At 39.0% G+C, this 15,164-nt stretch overlaps 1 protein-coding gene across 1 annotated transcript; it reads right to left on the reverse strand.

Moving 5' to 3' along the window:
* Positions 1-3,808: 3,808 nt before the first annotated feature.
* On the reverse strand, positions 3,809-7,994 carry LOC118213780 (SLIT and NTRK-like protein 1). Its single transcript, XM_035392939.1, has one exon. It carries the CDS (start codon positions 6,338-6,340, stop codon positions 4,274-4,276), a length of 2,067 nt encoding a protein of 688 aa, XP_035248830.1. The 5' UTR covers positions 6,341-7,994; the 3' UTR covers positions 3,809-4,273.
* Positions 7,995-15,164: the final 7,170 nt, after the last annotated feature.

A 15,164-nucleotide genomic window follows, 5' to 3' on the forward strand; every position in this document is an offset into this window, starting at 1 on the left:
AAAAAAAAGACTTCCCATAATTTTAGCTTCACAGTGCAATGCCAATTATTCTAGAAACTTATATACAGACGGTGACAAATAAAAAATAACAAAAAACAACACAAAGTGGCTTAGTAAGATGCTGGGGCACCCCGAGCCGCCAGAACAGCTTCAATGCACCTTCACATAGATTCTACAAGTCTCTGGAACTCTACTGGAGGGATGGAACACCATTTTTAAAAATGATATTCCCTCATTTGGCGTTTTGATGTTGGTGGTAGAGAGCGCTGTCTAACACGTTGATCCAAAATCTCCCATTGGTGTTCAATTGGGTTGAGATCTGGTGACTGCAAAGGTCATTGCATATGTTTCACATCATTTTCATACTCAAACTGTTCAGTGACACCTCGTGCCCTGTGGATGGAGGCATTGTTATCCTGGAAGAGACCACTCCCATCAGGATAGAAATGGTTCGTCATGGGATAAAGGTGATCACTCAGTACTCAGTACACTTAGTGACCGTGGACCCAAGCCTTGCCAGGAAAATGCCCCCACAGCATAACAGAGCCACTGAACCCCCTTACTGTTGGGGTCTAGCATTCAGGCCTGTACTGCTCTCTTGGCATATGCCACACATACACTCCCCCACTTTTTGTATTGTGAAGGATGACTCATCTGACCATATCACTTTTTTAGACATCTCTGTAGAACAGTGCCTATACTACAGTTTCCACCAAATAACTCTCAAATGTGCATTTGTCTTTGTAATGAGGGGTTTATGCACTGCAACCCAACTATAATATCCCTCTCTGTGTAGTTGTTAATGGACTGTTCTTACTGACACAGTCTGATAACATCCTGCACAGACATTCTCAGTCACATGAGGAAGTGTTTCTCTTCTGTTTCCCTTAAATCTTACCAATGCACAAGCTTCACGGCCATCGGATGTGTGCTTTTGACCACAACATCAGACCATATTTACTACTGTCCTTCCCATAGATCTAAATGCAGATGTCACTTTAGTCACTGTTCCTAATGAAACACTAGCCAGTTGAGCAGTCTTTGTTAGTGAAGCTCCTGCCATCCGTACCCCAGCACTGAAGCATCTTGCAGAGTCACTTAGATCCTTTTTATCTTGATCCAAAATTGAGATCATCTGGGCCTGCTCAGCACTTTCATACATGCCACAAAGCATGGTAGGATGTTAATTGTGTCATTGCATCATGCAGTACACCTGTATAGAAGTATCTGCATTCATTATGTTTCTCCCCTCATTTATTCAGGTTTTTCCAGTAATTTTTTCACCTGTATATTTATACAGATTTTCATACATTTGGTTTCACCATGTAGAAATGACAGCGCTTTCAATAAATAGTCCCCCCAGTTCAGGGCATCATGATGTTTGGGACAAATGGTGTCCCAGGTGTTTCTGATTGGCCTGGTGTGTTCCAATGAAAGTCAAGCAAGCCATTATGAAATAAAGGGGGAACAAGGGGAAAAAAATAAGGGGGAAAAAACCGTCAGGCCATAGGCCAAACTTTAGGCTAACCAAAAGCAACTGTTTGGAACATCTTTAAGAAGAAAGAAGGGACTGGTTAGTTCAGAAATCACAAAGCCTGGTAAGCCCTGTACAGCTGATGACTATTATAAAAAACGTCCAGCCATTTCTGCATGGTGTGATATGGTTTCACTGCATGGTGAACTCAAATTGTATTAAGATAAAATACCCTTAAAATACCCTTTAAATAAAAGCTGAGCATGTGCACTTTAACCACATGTGAACTGATTCCAAAACAAGATTTTGGAGTACAGAGCCAAATCAATTTTTTTTAAGTGTATTTTCCCCATATATATATATATATATATATATATATATATGCATTGAGCTTGTGTGTGTGTCTGTGTGTTTTAATAAAATATGGTAATATGCAGTCAAAAGACTGACATGTAATATGGAGACATGGAACAAGTGACACTGAAAGTGTAACAAATCATAAATGAGATGTGCTACAATATCTCAATGACATGACAGATAGTGATTCATCCAGGTTATAAATGTCTGTGCATCTGTCATGCCATGTTACATGGCTTCTGAAATAATAGTTATGAAGGTCAAGCACAATACTACAGCTGGGAGAGCCAAGAGGGTAGGGGTGGGGCATTGCAGTAGAAATAATTTCCACCTCGTCCAATAGATCACAAGCTAACCACACACTCCCTATGAGCTGTTTATGTGTTTAAGAAATGGCATTGGATGTGTATACAATGGGTGTAGTGATAATAAACAAACAAATAAATAAATAAATAAATAGTTGTGCAATATAAATGGTTCCTGGCCAATCCTTCTGCAAGTCGCCAGATCACACCAGATTAAAGATGGCTAAAGACTAAATGCCACCATGTCACACTGCTCTGAAGGTGCAGTACTGATTTACTGTAGGTTTCAGCAATATATTTCTAAAACACTTATTTATAACTACATGTAAGCTACTCTAATAATAATAATATAATGCATTAGTAGTAATATTATTGTTGTATGTATGTATATATATATATATATATATATAGTGCAAATAAAATTGAATTACTGAATAGCATGAGTGAACACAAAGAACAGTAAAGGCCGTATTCTACATCTTGTGCAGTTGTGTACCATGCCATATGGACTCCACCGTACTGTAGGACTTGCAGTCCTTCACTAGCGCATTCAGAATGAAGGTCTACAGTACATATCACCAATAATTTTCAAATTATTACACTGTAGCTTTATATATTTTATAGTTTCTGAAATCACAGCTCATGGTACATATTTACAATTCACTTGGGTTTCGTTACAGTCATGTTATAAATTTATGTCCAGTATTTCCTGCAAATGTACTCATTTATACTGCGGTGGTGCTTTCATCTGTCGCCAGTTCTACAACACCGTTATCCGTGACCACGCATACTTGATTTTAAATAACGTGATTCGCGCAATATGCAGATCCATGAACAGAAACCCTACTTGCAAAACTCAAGTCTTTATTTTAACGAGTGGAAATACAACAGCGACCTCGTGAGCTTGCGTTTACCACATTTATGCTGCACCGTACAAGCAATGAAGAGTCGGATTGCGTGACATTTCTTGTTCCTTCCAAATCGACAAATGTCCCTTGTTTTATCTTAATGAAGTCGCAGCGCTGAATTGTTCATTTTCTCACTCTGCCTTGAATGAGTTAGACGGCTTTACAAAAGCTCACAGTAATTAATGTGAATAAAATTCAATTTGTGGGTGAATGTCTCTGAAAAGGCATTGTAGTCAGTCTTCACTTTGCACATTGATCAAATGGTTAACCTATGCAATACCGAAACAATTATTATATTTCCCTCAGTTTAAAACAGTTTAATTTTGGAAAAAAAAGGCATTATAAAACCCTCAGATATTTTGGTAAGCCAGATATACCTATGAACACAATATCACGAACCATTTTACAACATGACTTCTGCAGCAAAAGCACGAGAGCGACGTTAATTGGTCATGCTTATCCGCATCTGAATCTTTGAATGTTTACAATTGCCACACTGCAAAGAGAAAACATTACGAATAAGGTCTGGTCAGAAATGTTAAATCTGCACCAATTATAATTAATCCTGTAATCCATTAACAATAAAATAATAATAAAATAAAATAAAAAACACATGCATATACGGTTCTCTGACCCCCTCGCCCCCACCCCCCCCCCCCCCCCCCACCACCCCTTTTTTTTGTCTTTTGTCTTTTTTTAATAGCTTAAAACAAATACAAACCCTTACTGCGTTTTCGCAAAAAATAGAGAAATGGCACTTTGAATATATTCATGTATAATTTTATATATATATATTTATATTTATAACATTAAAGAAGGGGTCGAATATGCTTCTTTGTAAATATGATATGGATCCCAGTGATGTGTTGAGACCATGCGAATCATGCAGGTATGGTAGTCATTTATATACATTACATTCATGCGCTCGTGCAGATTTTCCAATCCAGTCTTCTTTCTCAGATGTTACGTCTGATTGCGGCAAATATCTGTACTGGAGAAGGTCTATAACTATATATACATATATTTCAGTTGATTCAGTAGCACACACTCACTGACACAACAGTCAACTGAGGCGAACAAAAATAGGCTACATCCGACAAAGCGAATAAGAAGCGTTTAACATGTGTCTTCAATTGTCAATGGGACAGTACACGGTAGGGTTCTAATTCTCCGTTTCGTATTCAGTTTTTTTTTTCTTTCTTTATTTTTATTTCATTCTTCTGAATAGGTTACTGATCAGAGAGTGCGTGGGTACCACAGTCATACTCTCTGTGGGCACCGTCTGTGTGGTACTGTCCACTGTGCCAGTACGATGAGTCGCATACTGTTTGTAATGAATTTATCTCTGACGCCGATGAGTTGCCGTCTCTTCTCTTTGATCTCTTACGATTCCGCAAGATAAACACAAGCATACCAACCACCGTGAAAGCAGATGTGACAAAAACCAGCAGCAACCCCGGGACCAAAACAGAGATGGATACTCTGCTTGGCTCCAGATACGAGTTCGAGCGAGTCCCCGTGTCCGCGGTGAAAGTACTGTTTTTAGACGTGGATGTTGGAGAGATTTTGTCGTAGAGCTGGGGACACATAAGATCATTGGCGAGGAAACGGAAATCCTTTTTCCAGAACTCCTCAGGAGACTCGCATTTGAGATCACTCACGATAACATCTGATCCTAGTTTCTCTGTCCATTGTTTGAAAGGTACAATGTTGCATGTGCAATCCCACGGATTACCATGCAAATCTATCTGAATAATAGACATCAGTTGATCTAAAACGCCGGTCACCGGCAGAAAGGTAAAGTAATTGTTATGCAGGCTGATTCGTGATAAGGAGACTCCAAGAAAAACATCCACCGGCAAAGATTTTAATAAATTATTGTTGAGGAACAGAACCCTCAGATTAGGCATTGGGTTGAAAGTGCCAGCCATCACGAGCTGTATGTCGTTATATTCCAAACTGAGATATTCCAAGTTTTGCAGTCCAACAAACATTTCCATTGTGAGAGTATCCAGGTAGTTCTTATCAATGTACAGCCATCTTAACTGGCTGAGGTTTTGAAAAGTGCAATTTTCTATCAATTTGATATTGTTGCCCCCCAAATCGAGAAGGTTGAGATTTTGATGCCCGATAAAGTGGTTCTTTTTTATAGTGTGGATGTTGTTGTCTCTCAGATTTAGTTCGTGCACATTAATGGGTTTGGGTTTCAGACTGTATAGGTTGTCTATTTTCTTACCCTCACAGTTAATCCTCAAACCTTGACTGGAATCGAGCAGTTCGCAACTGCAGGGTAACGGACACGATGCATTATACGGTTGCTCGCCTTTCCCGTTTACAGTGGTTTTCAGCTGCCAGTTTTCACGTGATTTGGAACGTCCCTTGTGTCCAGATTCTGGTGTTGGAGACTCCAACACTCGATTTACTTTAGAAGTCGTTGGAACGGGTCCAAGATCGGAGGTCTGGTCCTGGGTGGGAGGCGCATCCAAACTGGAGTCAACCCCGTTCTTTGAAGGACACAGATCCATTTCTGATGTCTCGTTCAAATCGTTCCCCTGCAGTCGCGTCGGGGCCTCGCAAATGACCCTCCCGATCAAAGCATTCTGTGGGATATTCTCAAGCCATTCCTTTAGGGAAACGAGGTCACAATTACAGTCCCATGGGTTATCGTCCAATAAAACCTCCACTATCCCCGGTATTTGCTCGAGAATCCCTTCATAAGGCAATGTTTTAATTCTGTTCCCACGGAGGTCGAGGTGGGTTATTGGAACGTGTTGAAACACATTGTTCGGAAGGGCGCTGATGAGGTTATCGTTTAAAATCAAAACTTCAAGTTTATTCAAGTCCCTGAACACAGATGGGTCAATATCTCTCAGAAGATTAAAGTCAGCCTGTAGGTACTCCAAGTCGTCCAATCCCAAAAACGTACTCTTTTTGAAAGACCGTATTTTATTGTTGTTTATATGCAGACGTTTAACAAGCTGCAATCCGAGGAAAGCTCCCGGAACAATGTCGTGCAAACCGTTGTTTTCCAAATGTAAGCTAACGGCATTGTAAAAGTTCGCAAACTCATTGGGGAACAGTCTGGACAAGGAATTTCCGTGCAGTAGTAAGTGGTAAAATTGAGAGCTTGGACCAGTTAAATGACGGAGATTAGAAAAGCTTCTTTTTTCACAGTCAATGTGCAAATCGCCTTCTATTTCATTGCAGGAGCAGATCTGTTCTTTACAAATGTCTCTTGTAACATTTCCAGTAGCAACACAGAGAGCCGCCTTCAGCAACACAATCCAAAGCAGCATTTTCAATACGAACAATTCATCCCCGATTTCAAGACATGAATGCAATTAACGAATGTGTTTCTTTTTTCAGGGATGTTAAAAATGAATAATTCATTCGTCTAAAACAAGACGACAGTCATTAGTTACATTGGTTCTCATCTTGCCAGCTATGTCCAGACATGTTCTGCCAGTTGAAAATGCTCCCAAAATGCATCACACAGAACGACTCCCTTTGTTGGGAACCCCATTACGCTTTGGAAAAGAATAGAAAACAATAAAACGCGACATTGCCCAGCACATTTTAGTCTCAGTTCGATAATGACTGACCTTGCAAATTTAACAAATCCGCGCTGTTCTTGCCGTGGCGACGTTTTCAGTGGGTGCTGTTCTTTCTCCTCTGGTGCTGAAAGCACGCCCGGACCAAAATTTACCGTTGATCACTATGCAATATGAAAAAAAATCCGCAATCCTTGCATCTTTTCCTTTCTTCATCCGTTTTCTCCGTTCTCCTTTTTGTGTTTTTTTTTCTTTTTAATTACAGAGCGCTACCAAGAGGCTCTGTTCGTTCCAGCTTGCTGCTAGCTGGAAGATCTGACACCCTCTGCTGAACTGCAATGGCAAAAATCCATCTGCTGGGAAAATGCTGAAGAAAAAAAAATCAATCCACATGCAGAGCAAGCGTTAAAATGTACACATTTAAAGCCGGCGATCTGTTGGTGATGTTTTGTTAAAAGTTGCTACTTCAGAACGGAAATTATTATGTTGTATTGCCTTTTACATAGACGTCCAGATATACCATTCACATATTTTAGTGCTTGCGTACGCGCTGGTTATGTTAAACTGAGATGCATAACCGACTGTTGATGTCATAGCGATAATCCAGTTTGAAATTAAATATTATGTTCGCCAGATATCTGGAGATGATTGTTTTCACGAGGAAGGATTTTTGCTAGTAGGTTGCGCCAGTCGTGGATTACAGGTGTTGCGTCCAGTATAGCGATCACTTTTTGAATCAGGGAACTGCAGTTGAATGCGGTGAAATAACTATAGGCTACGCCATGTAACAAACCAACCTGCGAAAGAACCTGACTCTGGTCAAAGTTGCAACAAAAAAAGTATAGCCTTTCTTACTATATACATAGGCTACGTCACGATTTTCAAAAACGAGTAGATTTTGTGGACTAGATACCGCCGAAAAGCTATCGCAGACCCCCTATAAAACGATGCGTCGTCTCAATTAATTTCGTCGTTCCAGTAGCGTGCTGTTTGGTTTTCAGGTTCCCGTATTCCAATATGCCGTTTACGTGTAGAGGTGGTAAATGTTCAGTTGCCTGTACAGCAATGAACCTGACTTGTGTATATTCACTGGATCTGAGAACGGATTTTACGACACAACTCTGCCATAGCAGTATTTAGCGTCTGCACATTGATGAAGTAAGTTGTCCATAAGAATAACCATAGCAATTCAATTAGATAGTGAACAACTAACCGCATCCGGGGCTGCTTTCAGTTTTCAGACATTACAGTTAGCAGCTATTAATTTAACGTTGTCTTAAATAGTATCGTCAAATGTATATTTTTAAATACGGATGTTAGACTCGTGGAATCCATCTATATAACCGAAAAGTAATTGAAAATTATTATTATTATTATTTTACTGTAGCAGCTATTGTAAATTGTAATTTTGAAACATCCGAGTCTCGTATACAAGAATGAGGCTTCTTAAGTTTTTTTTTTTTTTTTTTGATTGCAGGTTAAGTATTCGTGCAGTGAACGTAGACTAGCCTACTACACGTTCGTATAACTACGTTGAATGTCATTTCCACAGAAATACGTTCCACACATTTCTTAGAAATACGATGGCATATGATTTAATTAATCATGGGTGATTAAGTCACATTTATTCTGCGATTGAATATTCCAGGTGCAGGAGACTTAATGAATCAGAAATTTGATATGCGCTCACAGAGTTATCCCTATTTCCCCAGCACGATATCTGTACATCACAGCTATCGTTCTGTTTCTGTCATAGTTTTACTCTGTCCATCGTATCTTACTGAGTATTAACATCTGGTACGAAAACGAAGAACGATTTGATATAAAAGTTGCGATAGTTTTTCATATTTTGAAGCGCATGTCTTAACACTGACGTCCCGACACTGACGTATATGCATGCCCTGTCTGTCCTGAGATGATGTATAATTGGATCCATGCTGTAAATTGCTTGACCACAATGCATGGACCACTGAGTAGACAGAAAAACCAGCACAGACTGTTTGAGGGAGATCCCCCACGATCTGATTGGCCTATTCATGGAGGGGTATAATACACGAATGGGAATATCCAATAAAGTACATCTTCAAACCATTGATCCCGTCAGAAGCAGATCAGTCCCTCTCGTTGCTTTATTTCAGAGCAAAATTGTACTGCCCAGCCAAAATGGCACCTAATGACCCAGGGGTGAGCAATGTCCATAGGACGTTAACTGTGCTGAAGTAAACCAGACCTTTCTATTCCTGACTGTTCACTACCAGTGCCTACAGATTGGCAGCTCTCATTTACTTTACTTATGGCAAAAGTGATATCTTTCTGGCTTTTTATTTCATTTTAAAAAATATTATTTACTTATTCATTTGCTACCGACATTTCTGTTTGGCCATATTATATCTCTAGCAATAGAATGAAATAATGTTTTACAAGTTTTATTAACTTTATTAACACACATGAGAATGACAGAAGTTGCAGGAAACACTCATGATAAGTTCAGAGGTTCTGGGTTTTAGTTTCATTTCATGCTTGCATAACTTGTTTCACTGAACAAACCCTTTGCCCATGAACCTGTTGTTGAAACTGAATAAGATGAAGCTGTTGTAATAACATACTGTCATGACTAATTAATAGGGGAAATCTGTGCTATGGTTGCTTAGCTGAGGCTAATAATGGTGCCAAGGCATTATTTATGTTCAGCAGAAATGAGATTTAGTTGCTATGCTCCCAAATTTTGGGAGATTAGAAATTCAGAAACGATGGCTTCTCCAATTGAAAATGACTATTTTTGACTGTTGTTTTCTGTAACTGAATTTTACTGGCTTAATTGAACTTCCCCTTTGCATTTGAGCTCATTTAACCATTTAGTGCCCTGGGACACTTTGGTGGGAAATGTCCTTTATATGGATTGACAGAGAAAACATGGTTGCATGGGCCACTGAATGGGCACCGTATTAGTAAACGATAGAATTACAGGGTCAGTATTTCTTACAATACTTTATTGTGATCTTTACACACTTGCTTAGATTTGGCATTCAAGAAAAGGGGGGAGGGTATGATGCTGAAATCATGGGCTTGCGCCAAAACATTTACTGGTATGTGTATGCCATAGACGCCTGCAATGAGCTGTGCAAAACAATACAAAATAGTGCCAGATAAAAGAACACAAACAAGTAAGGAAATGGAAGGCAGAGGAGACGCCTTTAAACAGATAATGACCCAGAACCTGTTTTTCATGATTAATGAGCTGCCACATTACGTAAGAATCCCCCATCAGCAGTTGATTTATTTTTTACCTAATTGTGTATAATGTGCTGTAAGGCATTCGGTTTGTGCTCTCTTGCAACAGAACGGACATTCCTTGGCTTGAATTAGGTAGCGTGTACGGTTATATTTAATGTTCTTGAGTTCTCACCTGTGTCCCTGAGTCATTTTAATAACAGACACCATTATGCACTTAAGTTTATATTAAGCATGGGAAAAACCCAACTGTGTCCACGTGGGTTTCCACTGGGTACTCCAGTTCCCTCACACAGTCCAAAAACATGCCGTAGGCTAATTGGAGAGTCTAATTTGCCTGTAGGTATGAATGTGCGAGTGAATGGTCTGTGGGCCCTGCCATACATTTGTGACAACTGTCCAGGGTATATTCCTACCCCCCTACACCCCCCGCCCACCTCACCAGGAATAAGTGGTTCTTGTGGATGGATGGATTGTATCATAGAAAAAAAACAAAAAAAAACCACCTTGAGCTGTACATCTGTCTCATTATTATAGCACTGACTGAAAAATTTCCTTCAGCTTTTCATAGCTGCCATTATAACCCACTATTGCTCTGTTGCTATCACTCCTTTTTTATTAAAGATACAAGGTTTCTGTGTGACATGGACAACATTAGGAACTTAAAATTTCTGATAATGACTGAATACATTTGGAATGAACAAGTATGCATGTATGTGTGTGTGTGTGTGTGCGTGTGTGTGTGTGTTTGTGTGGAATGTGTGTAGCACTATCGACTTTACCAACTCCTGATATTGGAGTACTGGGCCTTAAGACACAACAACCCCATCCACTCTGTCCCATTTCTCCTCATAGGCTGACTTGTGCCCTGCCCTCCTCTACCACTGATTTTCTATTTCTGCCTCCACTCTGAGCATGTTATCATTGGCCCCCTAGTGGTGGGATGGCTTCCAATCCAAGTCTGGTCTGCTCCATCACTGGCCACGTTCCACTGCCCCTGTGAAATCTCACCTCTTCAGGCTGTATCTGGAGCAACACAGTCACTTGCCTTCTTCCACTACTTTCTGAAGACTCAGCTCTATAGTACATACCATTTCAGGCTGTTACCCGTTTAATATTTTACATCTCAGGCATTTAACAGATGCTTCTATTCAGAGTGACTTACACAGCTTTAATTTTACATAGGAGCCACTTATCCGGCTGGAAACTTACCAAAACAACACAGGTTGAGTACCTTGCTCAAGGATATCAGAGCAGTGCCACATGTGCGAATTGAACCTGCAACCTCCAGTGACCCCACTAGACTTCCTGCCACGTTTCATTGCCTCTTCACTCTACACCTGCAGTGGAAACACTCATCACCTTCCATTGCCTCAGTTTCCTAATAGTTAAATTAAAACTATCAATTTCCTGTTAGTGCTAAACAAACATATTAATGATCCAATAAGACAGAATTGATCTCTTTTATATTATGGTTATTATTTGACAGGGATAATGTGCAGTTATCAACATTTCTGTCCATTACATCTATGTTTGTGCCAGCGTTAGATAAAATGCTAGATTTAATCTGCATTCCCTGAGTATGTGAAAACAGGGAGAAAAAATGAAATGGGTAAAATCATGTAACATATTGCAGCAGCGCATTTCCACAACAAAGAATTGCATAGCAGTTGGAGACAAAATAGCAGAAAACAACAATAGCATAAAGCAACCCAGGTCATCACAAGATAGTACATCACAGCAACATTTAACAATACCACATAATGTGACAGTGGTAGAACAATAACAGTATAGCAGCGAGGGAAACCACATATACTACCAGTGGCATAACAGCATAGGATTTCACATATAATAATAATAACAACTCAACATAATACAATAACAATAAAGTAGCAGCAAGGAACTCATAATAGCAGCAACATAATAGCACCGTCAAACTTAAATTTCTCAGAACCATGCTACAAATATCTTGTTAGTACGAAACTTTTTTACAAACATCCCATTAGTACTAAACTAAACCATTAATGACCTACTAGTATTAATCCCGAATATCAATATTCTATTAGTAGGCAGGTCAGTTCCATACTTCCTCTGGCCACATCACATCAGATAAGCAGGTTCCTAATGCAGCTTCCGTGGTAATGAATAATGAAAGAATAAAGTCAGTCATCAACAAAACTGGAGGTAAAGAGCCCCACAAGGCATGGTTCTCTTTTTCCCCTTCCCTTCTTTAATTGAAAAATCACACTGGTGGGATTTGATGGTTTATTCAACTACCCATGAATAAAGACAGAAAGGACACATTCTGATTAAAAACCAAATCTGCTTAATCCAGTGCCATATGTACCAACACTGGTTTGAGTGACAACTGATAATTACTCTCCATCTTCTTAAAAATAAATAAATAAACTAATGAATAAATCGATAAAATTGAGACTATGCATAATGCACATGATTATTTTCTTTCTCCCATTAGGTGGGTATAGAAAACAATAAGAGAAGTGGTCCTTAACAACAGCATTTTTTTCTAAGTTGAAATCCCAAAACAGCTGACACAAGGATGTAACGAGCAAACAACTAATCTTAAAGCAAAACTGGGTACTGAGTAATGACATAATGAATGTCTTGGTTAAATGCTAATTATATCTGTGCCCTTGGCAACATTGTTCCCCAATGTGATTCTAAATGAGAATGAATACCGCTTCACCCGCCGCCCCTGCAGCTCCCACTCCCAAAATGAATTTGCTGTTCAGTGTCTGATGCATTGGAGAACATTACAGAAGTAATGCCCTTACCTGTTCACTGGAGGCGTCCTGACATGCAGGATTTGGGGTTCCCATTACTGACCCCTGGGGAACTCCTGTCCTGCTGAATATGTAACGGCAGTGCTATACATACCTGGCTCTGGAGGGCCCCTGTCCTCAGAGCTTTAGCAATTACTAACAGCTAGCAGCACACCTGGAAAAGCCTCTGTTCAGTCTAATCGGTTTCTATTATAAATTAACTGTGTTTATAACTGACTTTACTACTAAGGTGTCAGGCTGGTAACTGTGAAAGGACAAAGTTCACGGTGTGGTGACAAGGCAAGGTGGTTCTGAATATACACATATTTGTTAATGATAATCTTTGCATATTTGGTGAAATAACTACCATTATGGACAGCAGTGCACACTATCAAAGGCACAAAAACGGAATTTACAGGTTTAAAAAAAAAAAAAAGTATGGAGAAATGGTTCAAGCATGGTCAAATTGAACTTTCATTGTGACAGCTGTCCCAAAGCCTTCAACCATTATATTACCTTGACAAAATTGCAAAAGAATGTTTCTTTCTTTTTAAATAAAGTTGGATAAAATTCACTAGCTGAAAACCAATTAACTGACAGCTAATATACAGTACACGGGTACATGCTCGATCCCTGAGGCTCTGGTGGAGAGACACCTTGCGTTAATAACACCCCAAGAAAAAATAACAGAAAAGCAATTTTCAAGATATAAGGAAAAACGGAAAGCTAAGAGTGAATCGTGCCGTGCATGCATTTCACGCATGTCCCTCAAAGCTTGGCTGTCATCTCAAGTTATTGCATATAACCATTCAGTATTCCACACACACACACACACACACACACAAGCAGGCAAAGAGGGGTCATATTTAAACACATGTACACATAATGAGTAGAACATTAAGCACATGGAATTGGTTTTTCTTTGTACAAATGTCTTCATATAACAAATGTGCCTACTTTAAATAAATTGTGTATGAAATGTGTATGCTCAATTCTGCTATGAATGCTATGTACTTTGCAGGACTCACTCTGCAGAATAAAATGCCAGCAATGCTACTTTAAATGTTGAGCAATTTGTTTTCTTTTCTTTTTTTATGTTCTTTATGCTTCCTTGTGAAAACGTTCAGCATTGCAATACTGCTCCCAGGACAAACAACAGTAAAAAATAAAAAAATAAATAACTTTTTAGAGTGCTTTTTCATTTTCTTTTGAATTTTAATTAGCATTCAGTACCTGGATCAATTGCACACCTAGATCAATAAATCAGGGGTAACAAAACTGCCAGACACATAAAAGTTGAATTTTACAATTTTACTTAATCTTTTAGTTGGAGTTAGCACTATATATATATATATATATATATATATATATATATATATATAGAGAGAGAGAGAGAGAGAATATGTACACAGAAAATTTAGAACAGGTATTGCAAAGCAAATGTATATATAACACTATACATCCGTGGGTGATGCGTACATTCTGTGCTGCTCTGCAAAACTTCTGGCTGTAGTCCCAGCCTGGAGAGGCCGGATTTGATTTAATAACATGGGTCATGGCATTACACTGGAAGCCATTACTTTAGCAGGACAAGCCATTCAACAGCCATCTCATAAGGACTATTTTTATTTTTAAGGAGAATGGACAGTCATGTATTTTTTTTCTCCCCACTTTATTCAGACAGTGGGAATTCAGAAATGGTTACAGATAGAGATAAATACAGTACGGAATGTGCCATGATGGGGGATCGAACCCTTGGAGGCACATCCTTTTCAAACAATGTCTATCCATTTACACTCGGTAAATAAAGAAATAAAAATATGAAAATGGAATGGTACACCATGCAGATATATACAACATAATACACTATGTGGCATAAATGTGCTAGGCAGTGTTTAAAACAAATCCGGAGGTAGGTGGACTGGCTTAATTTTCTGGCAAAGATTATTTCCTTATTGTTTCTTTATATAGATGAATGGGGTGCTTCACTGTTAAATAAACAAAGAAATAATGAATCAAAAAATAAAATGTAGTCAAGAAAGAGAGGGCATTGCAGACCTGCCAACCTGCATGCGTTTTGTGTACCAACCACGCAATTCTTGGTCAAAATACGCAGGTACGAAATACCAGCTGAAACTACACAAATATATATATATATTTTTTTATTTTTTTATTGCAATTTAATTACAGAAAACAATCAAATAATACAAAAAATTACCGTACATGTATTCGGTATTTAAACTACATCCCTCGGATTGAACCAGATGCTACGACCTTGTGCTTGTGGTTCTGTAACCCCTCCCCGACCCACTCAACATCCACTGATACGCAGCGGTACTTTATTATCCACCGAGGCGTAACGCTGCATTGCTGAGGCAAAATGGGAAGTGGGGAGTAATAATCAAGCACAAAAATGTGACCGTAATGTTAACATATAAAACGTTAAAACATGTTCGGTAACTTTACGAGATGATGCATTTCAAGGGGTATATCCTAATGAGATAAATTTGTGTATATAGTTAGCGGTAGTAGTAGCTCGCATACGATTTAGCCTC

This window comes from Anguilla anguilla, chromosome 15 (assembly GCF_013347855.1).
Source record: "Anguilla anguilla isolate fAngAng1 chromosome 15, fAngAng1.pri, whole genome shotgun sequence".
Classification (NCBI taxonomy): Eukaryota; Metazoa; Chordata; class Actinopteri; order Anguilliformes; family Anguillidae; genus Anguilla; species Anguilla anguilla.